The sequence below is a fragment of the Stegastes partitus genome, unplaced genomic scaffold (assembly GCF_000690725.1).
Source record: "Stegastes partitus isolate 25-593 unplaced genomic scaffold, Stegastes_partitus-1.0.2 Scaffold67, whole genome shotgun sequence".
NCBI classification, from domain to species: domain Eukaryota; kingdom Metazoa; phylum Chordata; class Actinopteri; family Pomacentridae; genus Stegastes; species Stegastes partitus.
Window position 1 is genome coordinate 800,532 of NW_007577798.1, and position 14,565 is coordinate 815,096.

At 38.9% G+C, this 14,565-nt stretch overlaps 2 protein-coding genes across 2 annotated transcripts; one reads left to right on the plus strand and one right to left on the minus strand.

Moving 5' to 3' along the window:
* Positions 1-2,719: 2,719 nt before the first annotated feature.
* LOC103353344 (low affinity cationic amino acid transporter 2) lies at positions 2,720-5,024 on the minus strand. Its single transcript, XM_008276272.1, has 7 exons — positions 4,655-5,024; positions 4,281-4,436; positions 3,943-4,099; positions 3,727-3,833; positions 3,352-3,574; positions 3,101-3,237; positions 2,720-2,838 (listed from the first exon to the last, which is right to left on the minus strand). Exons 1-7 carry the CDS (start codon positions 5,022-5,024, stop codon positions 2,720-2,722), a joined length of 1,269 nt encoding a protein of 422 aa, XP_008274494.1.
* A 3,879-nt stretch (positions 5,025-8,903) lies between these two features.
* casr (calcium-sensing receptor) lies at positions 8,904-14,390 on the plus strand. The gene is made up of 6 exons (XM_008276242.1): positions 8,904-9,088; positions 9,181-9,487; positions 10,449-11,288; positions 11,369-11,599; positions 12,748-12,871; positions 12,973-14,390. The coding sequence occupies exons 1-6, from the start codon at positions 8,904-8,906 to the stop codon at positions 14,106-14,108; spliced, it is 2,823 nt and encodes a 940-aa protein (XP_008274464.1). The 3' UTR covers positions 14,109-14,390.
* The last annotated feature ends 175 nt before the right edge of the window (positions 14,391-14,565 follow it).

The following is a 14,565-nucleotide window of genomic DNA, read 5'->3' on the forward strand; positions in this document are numbered from 1 at the left end:
CTCCCCTGCAGGGCGAGTCGCTGATTGGCTAAAGCTCACAGCTACCTGCCCTCTGATTGGTTAGCAACGACTCACATAGTGTGCTGTGTAAAATATGCCTACTTAAACAAAGACGGCTTTCTTTAGTTCCTATCAGGTCACGTTTTGTAAATAGTATTTATCACAGTATGTAAACACCATGCATGTATGATTTGGTTAACAAGGGTCTTACACGGCATTGAAAGAAAGAAAGAAAGAAAGAAAGAAAGAAAGAAAGAAAGAAAGAAAGAAAGAAAGAAAGAAAGAAAGAAAGAAAGAAAGAAAGAAAGGGCACACATAATTATCCGTAAATTCAAATATTGTGTTTATTTTACATGAATAGCACAAATACATGTTACCTCCAGCATGGTAATAGAAAGGGAGACAAATACATTAAAATAATTACACAGGACGCAGGGCTACACTGGGAGTTAAGTGGGAAACAAAAGAAATCCCTGCAACTGGCAATGCAATATATTATACATGAATATATGGAGCGGTTAAACCATGTGGGTAATATGACTGTGTCATCGAAGAGGGAAATGCAGGACACTACAATACTTTCTTTGACCAGCTGCGCTATATTGATTACAAAAAAGTTGATGTACAGGATCAATATATATTTACAGCATTTACGTATGAGTAAAATGTGATCCTTTGGCATTTGGACCTGAATAGTCCTGATAATAAGAGATACTTAAAAAGTGGTAAATACCACTGAACATTGCTAATTGTAAAATCTTACAAACTGTGGCCTGGGATGTATAACCATCTTAATCAAATTAGTAAAATGAAAGCAGAATGTTGCATGAAACCTCATGGAGGGATTGTGTCAACATGATTTATTTATAAAACTAAGGTTCACTGCAATATGATAGCAGTAAAAAAGTAAATAGCAAAACATTATCTGAGGTATTCAGTTGAAAACAATTAAGATAAAAAGAGGTCACAGATTGTGGCTACATTGTTGTTGTTTTTGTACATTTTTGAATTCCTGAAACAAATACTTCGATGAGATTTATGCACATTACAAACATGCTTATTGAAATTAAAAGTTTGTATCATTACATCACTCATGTCATATAATTCATTCATAAAAATCTCGTCCAGGTTCACTGTTTTGCTCCATGGTGGTGGTGATGCTGTGAATACTGACTCGATTGTGTGAGTTTTGAATCCTTTGTTTCTGCACACTGTGCTGAATCCCATAACAAAAGTAGATGATTAAACCTGTTTGAAATAAAGCCTTACATCAACTGTGGTCATGTCACAACATTGTGATTTTTTTCCCCACATTTAATGTTCACAAAAATGTGTATTTCATTGTGATATTCTTCACATACCTACTGCCATCCACACTGCGTAGCGGATCCAGGTGTCTGATCCAAGTTGAACCATGAGATAGACGTTGACAAAGGTGCTAAAAATAGGAAGCAATGGCACAAAAGGAACCTGTAGATATAAAAAAGCAGAAGTGTTATGACAGATAAAACAAAAAAAACAACAACAAAATGTAACTTTTGTGTGAATAACTTTGTAGCTGCAAGAGATATATAAAATATTACTACTAACTGGCTATTTTTTTCAGTTAGAAGTAATTTCATGCACTCAATTACCATTATATTTAATTATGTAATTTATACTACTATTCAAGCATCTCAGTAGTTGAAAAAATAAACTGCTAATAAAGTAGTCTACATAATTATATGACTCCAGAAAAAAGCCACTAAAGATCAATGTGGCATACCATGAAAGCAGCTTTGGTTGTGCTCTGTGGTTGTCTCCAGATAATCAGGACAATAAGGAGCAGCATCAGTAATATCACAGAGAGACAAAGTAAACTCCACCACTGAAGGGCCTGCAGGGAGTCCACAGCCCCTGATATAAAGACGCTTAGGATGACAGCTAAAAAGACTGGGGGAAAATCAATACTGTAAGTTCCAGTAATTATTTACAATAAAAATAAGATATGTGTAATGTTATATATAATAGAGGATGTTAAAAGAGATCACTTACTAATAGAAACAGTTAAAAGAGACACATTTGTTGATGTGCGTGTGGTGACTTGGGAAGGAGGACATAATACTCCACCAACTGTAAAGGGTTCTGCTTTGTCTAAACTTGAATCATCACTGTGATCAGCTTGGTACCTGTAAAAGTAAGAAAATATAATAAATACATGTGTAAAGGAATTGGGTTTAAAAAAGAAGCTTTGACTTAGCTGTGACTTTTTTTTTTTTTTAAATCCTGTTTCACATCAACTTATTTGACTCAGAGTTTGTAATACAGTTTTAATCTTTATGTTTCCAACACACAATAGGCTAATACCATCTTATTTCATGATGTGAAACATGCTACTATCAGCAACAAATTAAAGTGAATAAAACATGCATTCCTAAAGTGGAAACTGCACAGCATCAGCAGCTGTTGTAATGTCAGTTGAACTGTGTGATTAGCTCATTATTCTACATCTACACACTAGCACAGATCAAATTCCAGTCTTGCTCATGACCCCACCTTTGAATCATGATCTAATTGTTCTCCCAGGCATTGTTTTCTATTATTAAAATCCAGTTACATTCAATATTAATATTATTATTGCTATTACACCTGCAGTGCTCACAAAGGTGACTTTTTTTTTTTTTTTTTAAACAAATATAGTAACTAATAAGATTAGTGTAGTAACACCACATGTGCATATTTATGATGATTCATACCTTAATATGAGGATACATATAGCAACAAGTGTGTAGGCAAACAGGGTTCCAATTGACATCATGTCAACCAGCGCCTTCAGGTCAAACAGTAAAGCCATGATAGCTGCAAAGACATAATGTACATAGACTTACACACATACATTTAATGTTTAATAACTTAATAACATTTATTAAATCACACTTGAACTATCCATTCACTGTTGATGCTGCCATAGAACACATAAAATATGCTTTTTATATTGCATCAATCACTTTTTAAATATAGTGTATGTTCACAGTCTTAATTCTGATATGGAATGACATATAGCAAAAATAAAATGTCCATATAGACTTTAGATGATTGTGACTTGTATTGGCTGCTTTACCTGCTACAACCCCTGAAGCCAGTGTAGCTATGACAGGACTCTGTCTGTCGCTCATTTTACTGAGAGGCCTGAAGAGCAGTCCATCTCTGGCCATGGCAAAGAGAACACGGGGCATCGGGAACATTGATCCAAGGAGGCTGCAGCAAAAAGCCCAAATAACTCTTGAATTACCATTTAGGTATTGGTGTTAGAGTCCTGGTTTTGATTTGGAGCCTGTATTGGGTTTATAAATGGGACACTGTGTTTCCTACCTTGTTGACAGAGCACAGAGGGATCCTACAGCCACTACGTACTTTGCAGGGCCCCAACCGATGTACGTAAAGGCCACAGGCAGTGGGCTGTGAACGCTGAGCAAATAGTACGGCATCATAAGAGTCAGGGCAGCAGAAACACCAAAATAAGCCAGGAAGCAGATGAGGAGGGACGCCACAATCCCCAGTGGGATCGACTTCTGAGGGTTCTGAACCTCCTCTCCTAAAGCAAAAAACATATTAAACAAAGAATGTGTGTTTCCTTGTGTAGTGTCATTGTTGTGTGAAGTCGTGCAAATCATTCCGATGGATGATTATCATTTGCTTTACATTTGAAGAGTTAGAAACTGTCTTCCTGACCCTCCTTTAATTTACCTGTTGTGGCAATGCAGTCAAATCCAACGAACGCATAAAAGCAAGTGGCCGCTCCTGCTAATGTTCCCTCAAAGCCAAAAGGAAAAAATCCCCCTCTGCCATATGTGCTGGTTTCATTTAAGAACGTATAGTTTCTGTAAAGAACACAGATGTTTGTTTGTTCAAGCAAACTGAAACATGCAAAATACAAATACAACAAATAAAAGAGTTCCATACTCATATCCATTTAGGAGACTGTCTTCACTGGTGTACCAGTTGTTGATGTCTCCCTTAATAAAGCCAGAGACGATAACAAACAGCAACACAAGGATGTTAACTGCTGTAAAAACCTTATTTACAATAGCCGACTCTTTGACACCAAATGCAAGAATCCCTAGAAGGAAAGCACACAGGAAATATTAAGCTCAGCGTGACAATGGAAATGGAAAGAGAAAGGTATTGACAATTCACTACAAATATATTCCAGATCTTTGTTATTGTGTTATCTTCCTTCATGCTTCACACACAAATTACAGTAATACAACTTTGTGACTGCTCTAGATTAGGAAACGTACCTGCCAGGAGCATTATGAGGCCAGCTGCAAAGAAGTCTGGGTAGGGAGCTAATCCAGGTAAATCCATCGCAGCCTGTTTGCCCAGAGAGTTGGCAATGACATTTCCAATGAGATCATCAAAGGTGCCACTCCATGCTCTGGCTACACTTGATGTCCCTTAAAAACAGAAAGAAATAGGCCAACAACATGCTCAAACTCTAACAGGCTCAAAAAATGGAACACACTAAGGTGACGAGTGTTACAGGCAAACATCAAAACTGTACACAAAATGACAAATAACAATATTTTCCAACTAGTCTGTATATTTTAGAAGTGAGACTATTCTAAAGCAACATCAAAGCAATACATGCATTCAGAGTGACATTATTTTTTACCTATGACATAAGACAGCAGCAGGTTCCAGCCAGTGATAAAAGCCCATATCTCGCCCACGGTCACATAGCTGTAGAGATATGCAGAGCCAGTTTTGGGAACGCGAGCCCCGAATTCAGCGTAACACAGCCCTGCAAAGATGGAGGCCACTGCTGCTATCAGGAAGGAGATTATGATGCTCGGCCCGGCCACGGCTCTGGCCACTTCTCCTGACAGCACATACACCCCGGCCCCCAGCGTGCTGCCGACCCCGAGGGCCACCAGGTCGAGGGTGGTCAGGCATCGCCGAAAGTTGGACACTTCACCCTCCGGCTCCAGAGGTTTCCTACGTGACAGGCTCTGCAGGAACAGCAGAACCTTTGCCCCAGACATCTGGTAATCAAGGCAATTTGTGTTAATTGTGAGGCCTGTTCAAGACAAACCGCATAAAGTTGTGAACTGACACAAGAGGGAAGTGTATATTTTAAGTTTTTAAGACCCTCAATCAGGAACAGCTTTTAATTTTAGTAAACCATAATGTCATTACAAAATATCAAAGGGACGCTATACATTTGTTATAGATCTATAATCTCGGTAAAATTTGCAGGAAACACTGCATGAAAATGTCCAAACCACATGCTCATATTAGACATAACAGACACAGATAAACACATTTAAATGCTAAATGTTATCTTAAGCTTTCACATTTGTTTTTCAATTGATCCCTTTCCACAAAATTGCTTCAGAATTTAAAAAATAGCCGACGCTGCCACGGTCTGTTATTTAACTCTTATGTAACAAACACACTGCAAAGGGTAATTTATTTTTAACACAGCACTGTACAATTTGACGATTTGTACTGTAAAACTGTAAAACTAAGGCCACCAATTACTAAGAAGTGAACAAGAACACTTTCATATACCAGTCTGTGAGCCACACACACACACACACACACACATTTACTCTCCATTCATAAATTATCGTGTTCACAAAGTGCCGTTCCTGCACAGTAAGTGGCTTTTGTTCCCACACATTATAAAGCTCAAACCATTGTCGGAAACTATAAGCACCAATTTTTACTTATCTTTGTCAGGTACATTGTTTTTTTCTTGTAATCATTTCATATGTCATGGATAATTTACTGTAATTGCCTACGTTTTTGTGTGAAACAAGAACAAATTAAAGCAGATATTATTATTCCAATACCTTTTTTATTTCACTGTTTTCATAATGGCGCGTCACGAGTCAGATAACACTCTATTTTCAGACATTGCAGAGCAAACTTTAAAATGAGCTGAAACAACTTTCCATACTAACTAACCAACAGAGTTCATATCTAGTAGAATATACACTCATCATTTTAAGAAAGGCGTCCTTACCTTTTCAGCTGGATACTGCAGCGTGTTGCTGTGTTTTGATCCGTCTCAGACCACACTCTATGTGTGAGCATAAACCCATTCACTGTGAACTCTTCACAGCCCAACATTTTTTTACACATTATGTTACATTTCAGACTTATGTGCCATTTCTGAAAAAAAAAGACAGGATCAGAATGATTTCTTTGAGAACACTACTGGCATGTCAAGCAATGAGACATATTTTATGAAGCAGAAAGCAGTTAGTAAAGCATTTAGCTGTTTCTTCTTTTATATGTGTAGATGATATGATAGACGACCAGATTTAGCCTTATTTCTATTTCCAGTCTTCTGGTGGTATTCGTAAAATTATCGATGACTCAAATAAAAATCATCAGAATGAATTGACTAAACTAATTTTCCTTTCTGATTCATATTTTACAACAAAATTAAGGAAACTGTGAAACTGTGCAAGATGTCATTTCTTATATTTCAAGTAAAAAAAAACAACTAAATAATAGAGATGCGTTGTCTTTGTTTCTTATGAAAAACAACCAAACTGAATAGTGCATAAAAGACAATTTGCTGTGATTCAGTGTAAAGTGAATGTTCAGTCACCTGAGGATACCTGCATGAAAGATTGTTCTCATTAGATGGTCCATACAACCATGGTTGTGCAGAATTGCCATTAAACAAGTTATATATTCTGTGTCATTTGACTTTAGCCGTGAAAGTAAAAACATATTCACCAAGTTGTTACAGTTTCTTTCAATAAGAAACCTGCACTAATTTGCAGTAACATTGCTGTCCTCATCTTCCACATGAGGGCAGTGCTAACGCTAATACAAAACATTCTAGGATTTTATGATTGCCCCGCTAATTAAACAGCACATTAAAGTCTGTACATCGAGTTGGACGGCCGTCTTTCAGCCATTCCAGCTATGAAGTTGACTGAAACAAATAAGAAACTATGAAGTCATTTCAGAGCAGACTTGTTTTCTTCAACCTTGTTGCATCTTCACCGTGCCTGATGTCTCGTGGACACAAGGTTGGACTGGGACACAGATAAGTCAACATGCTGTAAACCGAAATAGTTTTCACTGGACACGTCTGCTCAGCAACAAATTGAAGACTCGCTCATCAGAGCATGAGGAGTCAACTGACATTATGGTGCAATCCACTGCTTCCAGGGGTTCCTGGTATCATCCTGAACATAAAATATAGTAAACAACGGACAGCCGATCACTGGATGTTGAGCACATGCAAGCACATATAAGGGCCAACAGGATTTATATATATATTTTTTTTTTTACATTTATGGGTTCCAGTAGTGCTGAGAAAATGTGTGAAAGTTGCACTGTGGTATGTTGAAATTCTAATTCAGACGTGTTTGAAATGTGGTTTTTCCATTTTGATGAAACACTGATTGAAAGTCTTGAAGCTTTCATATACATGTTGGAGTGAGGTTGGAGAAGAAATGTTATTATTGGTAACTGAAAAAAATGTAGCTACAAATACATGGCTTGAAATAGAAATTAAGGAATTTTAGCCTCACCTCTTTCATCTCATATTATATCTTTTAGTTGACTGGCAGTAGTTTACAGTATCATAGGCCTGAACTGTCATAGTTATAGTATAGAATCACTGATATTTTTGGTTGCGACTGCTTCAGTTCAGGAGGAGTGAACTGTGAGTAGACTTCATTAGCTGAAGGAAATGGACAATCCCTCTCTCTGTTAATGATTCATCTGAAGAGAAAGGTTCAGAGGCTTGCAGTATTGTCCTGTGAATTCATTCAGCACCCAGGATATTTTGGAAAGAGTCCTCAAAATCTGTGTATAACTTCAAAACTGACTGTTTCAAGCTTATTTAAGCAAAGCTTAGGCATTGAGGGGGTAAGTTTTATTCCGTTATATTCAACATTTAATGTTTTAACTGTTTTAATTGGAAGTTTAAAAGCATGTAATTATTTGATCTAATGTGGCCGCTTTTTTTTTTTGGACAAAGATGAAAGTTCTAACAGTAATTTAAAGCAGACACTACTGCCAGTTTCTTTGTTGATTTTACTTCATTTAAAAAAAAAATTAATGCATTTTTAATCTCTGCCACTCAGCTGCATTTTGGAAGTTTTTATTTTACATTTACAAACAAGATAAGGAGAATACTGACTGTGGACGATAAAAAAATCTTTTTAAAAGTTGAATATTCTTTTTGATAATGTACTAAAAAGTCCATCTGCTTCTCTGTAACGTGGCCAACGGAGGCTGTTAGGGGTGTTGCTTACTTCATTATCACAGCTCTGCCCCAGCATTTTTCCAGCAGTATTAGCCAGATGCAGCAGGGCAGCTATGGCTTTTCTCCATGGAGACTTGGTTCACTGGCCACAGCGTGAGACCGAGAGCGTTCGCAGGAAGGAGGGTCATTAGAGTGTGACTTCACTCTCAGCTCATGTAAATCCAGCGTCTATTTCGGTGCAGAAGGGTATTTCAAGCAGCACGATGACCCTGTTAGTGAGGTGTGAAACGTTTTAAAGAAACTCAAGAAGTCCAAAAAAAATTCAAACTCTTAAAAAACGGATGTAATCGTGAACTCCAGCTGTTAATAATAGCCTTCTAACACCATTATGTCCTTGTTTAAATGGGAAAAGTGAGCTCAGTGATTAGAGTTTATTCGATGGTATCAGCATCAGCACTAGTGTCGATTATTTCTAGCCAGTTGTAATTATAGCCAATTTGTCTACTCAGATGCATAACGTGTTTTCTCCAATGTTTTCTAACAGGCAGAAATTCTCATCAGTGCCAACATGAAAAACACAAAACGGTGTGGTAGGCAGATTGATGGGAGACGATAATATTGGAAATTTCTTCATCCTGAGAAGTCTTAGAAAACCATCCTAACCACTACAAAGAGAAGAAAGATGAGACTTCTTCTGTATTATGTGATACTGTTGGGGTCCAGTTATGTGATTTCAACTTACGGGCCTCATCAGAGAGCACAGATGACTGGTGACATTCTACTCGGAGGTCTTTTCCCCATACACTTTGGTGTCGCATCCAAAGATCAAGACCTCGCAGCTCGGCCAGAATCCACGCAGTGTGTCAGGTAAAGTTTACGTCTGGTTTATGACACAAATAGTTTTTTGAAAACTGAGCGTGTTGAGTTTGTTTAAACACAGGCCTTGTTTGCTTTCACAGGTTCAATTTCCGTGGTTTCCGTTGGCTCCAAGCCATGATTTTTGCTATTGATGAGATTAACAACAGCAGCACGCTACTGCCCAACATCACTCTTGGCTACAGGATCTTTGACACGTGCAACACGGTGTCCAAAGCTTTGGAAGCTACTCTTAGTTTTGTGGCCCAAAATAAGATTGACTCCCTGAATTTAGATGAGTTTTGTAACTGCACAGATCACATCCCATCAACCATTGCAGTAGTGGGAGCTGCTGGGTCTGCAGTCTCTACAGCCGTCGCAAACCTGTTGGGTCTGTTTTATATTCCTCAGGTGAGTAACTGGACAGTAGCTTTGCCAGCACTACATCATTACTCCTCCGTCCTATCAATTAGGGCAAATGTCACATTGCAACCCTCTAACAAGGGTTCTTTCTGGCTCAGAATGAGCCCTTGGAGGGTCACGACTGCATATGGTAGAAGGCAAATTACCTTATTTGATTTGGATCTATGCATTTTCTTATTATTTCTGACCATGTGGTAAACAGAATTGTCTGTTATGCTTAAGTATAAGAAATGTCAATTAATTCTAAGTTTTTTTGTTTGTTTCTCAATTTTTATTATTTTGGTGTTGCTGAAGTTCCTTTGGTGCTGAGTCAAAATCTTTTGGGTTGCACCAAAAGTTTCTCTGTACAGGAAAAAAAGTGGATAAAACCTCTTACAGGAATCAAATACCTAAATGATGTTTTAAAACAAAGCTTTTATAGTAATTAAAGACAGCTCAGGGTCATTCAATCTCAATTCATCAATTTTTTTAGAATCATTTTTGCTTAACATTCTCTGATTTGCCTAAAATGTCTTTATTATAAACTAATACGTATAAAGACATTTGTGAAATTTGAGCTTAATATGTCAAATATTTTAAGAGAATTTTTTGTTGACTGTCTGACTTTTTTCATATTTCAGCTGATCCATAATCTAAGAATATTTGACCTACTTGTCCAGTGTTGCAGATTCTGACTCAATGACATATTGAGAAATAACATTGCTGATCGAATGTAGCCTCAAATTTCAATCCACAAAAAAACACAGGCAAAGAAAGTAAATGATGTATCTCGTTAAAACTTCACAGACAACAGTAGTTTCTATAGTTTATGATGAAAATAAAAGTTTCAAACAAATCAGAGACTGTCAAGCAGAAGGACCCTGAAGATTTGAGATGGAATGACCCTTAACAACAATAAGCAGGACAGAATGAATACCTGATAGGCTTCCTAAAATCTCTCCTGTTTCAGATCAGCTATGCCTCTTCTAGTCGCCTACTGAGCAACAAGAATCAGTACAAGTCCTTCATGAGAACCATTCCTACAGATGAGTACCAGGCCACAGCCATGGCGGACATCATTGAGCACTTCCAGTGGAACTGGGTCATCGCCGTCGCCTCAGATGACGACTATGGACGTCCCGGGATCGAAAAGTTTGAGAAGGAGATGGAAGAGCGAGACATTTGCATCCACCTGAATGAACTTATTTCTCAGTACTTTGAGGATCACGAAATTAAAGCTCTGGCTGACCGGATTGAGAACTCCTCCGCTAAAGTCATTGTTGTGTTTGCCAGTGGCCCAGACATTGAGCCCCTGATCAAAGAGATGGTCAGGAGAAACATCACCGACCGGATCTGGTTGGCCAGTGAAGCGTGGGCGAGCTCCTCCCTCATCGCTAAACCAGAATATCTTGATGCTGTGGCGGGGACTATTGGCTTTGCACTGAAGTCGGGGCATATACCCGGCTTCAGAGAGTTCTTACAACATGTCCAACCAAAGAAGGACAGTCATAATGAATTTGTCAGAGAGTTTTGGGAAGAAACCTTCAATTGTTATTTGGAAGACAGCCCAAGACTCCAAGAAAGTGAGAATGGCAGCACTAGTTTCAGGCCTTTGTGTACTGGTGAGGAAGACATCACAAGTGTTGAGACCCCCTACCTGGACTACACACACCTTCGCATCTCCTATAATGTCTATGTTGCAGTTTACTCCATTGCACAGGCGCTGCAGGACATTCTCACCTGTACACCCGGACGTGGACTTTTTGCTAACAATTCGTGTGCCGATATAAAGAAAATGGAAGCATGGCAGGTAAAGTGTTGTGCATTTACACACATGCAATTAAATACCTAATTTACTGACTCATCCAGATATGTGGTTCTGCATCGTAGGTCCTGAAGCAGCTCAGACATTTGAACTACACCAACAGCATGGGCGAAAAGATGCGCTTTGACGAGAACGCAGACCTGGCAGCAAACTACACCATCGTAAACTGGCACAGGTCTGCTGAAGACGGTTCTGTGGTGTTTGAGGAGGTTGGATATTACAATATGCACGTCAAAAGAGGAGCCAAACTGTTCATTGACAAGACAAAGATTCTTTGGAATGGATACAGTTCAGAGGTTAGTGTAACTGCTGCTAAAGTACAATAATGCACTCTGGTGTGATTCATTCTTTGGGCATAGTCTCCTCAGATTTGTCAAGAGGTAACTACAGGCAGAAAGTAAACATTTAAACCTGCTGATAAAGGACATTTCAGGTGTTTTCAATTCTCAAAACCTGGGAGCAGCAGAAACAAGTGAACAGAACACTCACATATGAACTTTTGTGATGTTGTGGGGAACTTATTAGGAAACTGTTTCTGACTTTACGCGACACCGTTTACACATCTTGAGCAGTACGTCATTAAATTGGATATATTTGTGTCCACATAGTGAGTCCAGGTCCAGCATTTGCTCTGTTGTAGCTCTGTTTTTGTTCTCCACCAACTCCTCGGGAAACATTTTTCTCTTTAGCTGCTAAATGCTCCACTTTGGTGCTGAGCAGGTGGTGTTTAAGGAGTTTCCACTGAATACAGCCATTTGCCTAACTACACAGAGAGGGAACCAAAAGTGTAAAGTGGTGCTCCTTTCACATTTTCCCGCTGGTTTCATATTGTCATCGGATACAGTGTTATTAAATAAACTTTAATTGTGCCTGCTTTAAGGTTAAGATACACTTTGCTGCAATGTATTCTTTATCCACTTAGGTGCAGCAGCTATAAACACAACGATAAAAGTTGCACACTTTTTAAAGTTGTTCTGGGGAAAACGTTAGCCAAGAGTTGCTTATATGCACATCCAGTAGACAAAGGAGAACATTATCACTGTTTTGTTCTTTTTTGATGTCCAACAACGGGAAAATACCCAACGTTCTAGCAACTTTGGGGTTTAGAAATAAGCATTAAATTAGTTTATAAGATCTGGAAGGTTATCAAGAGCAGGGAGAATAACGGCAATTTTAAGAACCAGAAGAAGGAGAAGATGTTACAACACTTTGTAGAACTGAGCGAAACTGCAGAGTAGGATGATATTTCTCAGTGGGTTCATCAGGATGAGTGATCCTTTTCACATTTGGCCCAGTGCTCAGATTAAAAAAATTAAATTGGGCCCTAGCTGTTTTATTGTATTTAAAACTGCACACTTGTTAAATTGTAACATGCATTTACATCCATTATATTCTCTTTCCTGCCCTCCTCGTTTAACTTTTCTTTGTGTTTTGCATCCTACAGGTTCCATTCTCTAACTGCAGTGAAGACTGTGAACCCGGCACGAGAAAGGGAATCATAGACAGCATGCCCACATGCTGCTTTGAATGCACTGAGTGCTCAGATGGAGAGTACAGCAATCATAAAGGTACAAAGATGGCAAACATTCTCAGTCTCTGCTAATGCTGCATTTTGTTAATATTGCAGATTTTAACAGAGATAATGTTTTTTTCTTCATTATTTACACAGATGCCAGTGTTTGCACCAAGTGCCCAAATAACTCCTGGTCAAATGGAAACCACACGTTCTGTTTCCTGAAAGAGATCGAGTTTCTCTCCTGGACAGAACCATTCGGGATAGCTTTGGCTATATGTGCAGTGCTGGGCGTCGTCTTGACAGCCTTTGTTATGGGAGTCTTTGTGAGGTTTCGAAACACCCCAATAGTGAAGGCCACAAACAGAGAACTGTCCTACGTTCTCCTGTTCTCACTGATCTGTTGCTTCTCCAGTTCTCTCATCTTCATCGGAGAACCGCAGGACTGGACCTGCCGTTTACGTCAACCCGCCTTTGGGATCAGTTTTGTTCTCTGTATCTCCTGCATTTTGGTGAAAACTAACAGAGTGCTTTTGGTGTTTGAGGCAAAGATCCCGACTAGTCTCCATCGTAAATGGTGGGGATTAAACCTGCAGTTCCTCCTGGTATTTCTGTGCACGTTTGTCCAAGTCATGATATGTGTGGTTTGGCTTTACAACGCCCCTCCTTCTAGCTACAAGAATCATGACATTGATGAGATCATTTTTATCACTTGCAATGAAGGCTCTGTGATGGCTCTTGGGTTTCTTATTGGCTATACGTGCCTTTTGGCAGCAATATGTTTCTTCTTTGCATTTAAATCCCGCAAACTTCCAGAAAACTTTACAGAGGCCAAGTTCATCACTTTTAGCATGCTTATTTTCTTTATAGTTTGGATCTCCTTTATCCCTGCATACTTTAGTACTTACGGCAAGTTTGTTTCCGCTGTTGAGGTCATAGCTATACTGGCATCCAGCTTTGGGATGCTGGCCTGTATCTTCTTCAACAAGCTCTACATCATCCTCTTCAAACCCTCCAGGAACACCATCGAGGAAGTCCGGTGCAGCACAGCGGCCCACGCTTTCAAAGTGGCTGCCAAAGCTACACTGAAACACAACACGGCTTCAAGAAAGAAGTCCAACAGCATCGGCGGATCTTCTGCCTCGAGTCCGTCCTCATCCATCAGCCTGAAGACCAACGGCAACGACTGCGACCCGACTTCAGGGAAACACAGGCCGAGGGTGAGCTTCGGCAGTGGAACAGTTACTCTGTCCTTGAGCTTTGAGGAGTCGAGGAGGAGCTCTCTGATGTGATAGCGTATGAGAGGGTGTTTTAAACTCCATTTTCATCAATCCCAGTTATTAGGACTGTATTTTGGACTTTATTTTAAGATTCATTCACATGTAGATCTTCTCATCTTTTATTTTCGTCTTCAGATTTTGGCAGACAGGTGATGTGTTGCTTGCAGTATCAGTCCAACTGTGTAAACTCTCCCTGAATCCTGTGAATTTGACTATTTTCACCACAAACCTGATGTACAATAACTCCGCTAATAATAGTGAAATATTTTGTACAATTAAAAACATTGCATATAACAGGTTTGATGTTTATTCTTTAGAGCTCTTGGGTCTTGGGACTGCAGACTCATCTACAATGGAAGACAAATCCTCTCTGATATCTGTATTTTCAGATGTAACTAATATTGTTATGGCATAATGTTCCCACCTCAGATAGATATTCTGTCTTTTGCAATATTAAATTTAAGATTTT

Bases quoted from the DNA above. Each gene is read 5' to 3' on its own strand.
- LOC103353344 (XM_008276272.1), bottom strand. From the start codon at position 5,024: ATGTCTGGGGCAAAGGTTCTGCTGTTCCTGCAGAGCCTGTCACGTAGG. The intron at 4,437-4,654 runs GTAAAAAATAAT...TCTGTTTTTAAG, and splicing joins GCTGCTGTCTTATGTCATAG to GGACATCAAGTGTAGCCAGA. The intron at 3,238-3,351 runs GTAGGAAACACA...TTTTTGCTGCAG, and splicing joins CTCTGTGCTCTGTCAACAAG to CCTCCTTGGATCAATGTTCC.
- casr (XM_008276242.1), top strand. From the start codon at position 8,904: ATGAGACTTCTTCTGTATTATGTGATACTGTTGGGGTCCAGTTATGTG. The intron at 9,089-9,180 runs GTAAAGTTTACG...TTGCTTTCACAG, and splicing joins GAATCCACGCAGTGTGTCAG to GTTCAATTTCCGTGGTTTCC. The intron at 11,289-11,368 runs GTAAAGTGTTGT...TCTGCATCGTAG, and splicing joins AGAAAATGGAAGCATGGCAG to GTCCTGAAGCAGCTCAGACA.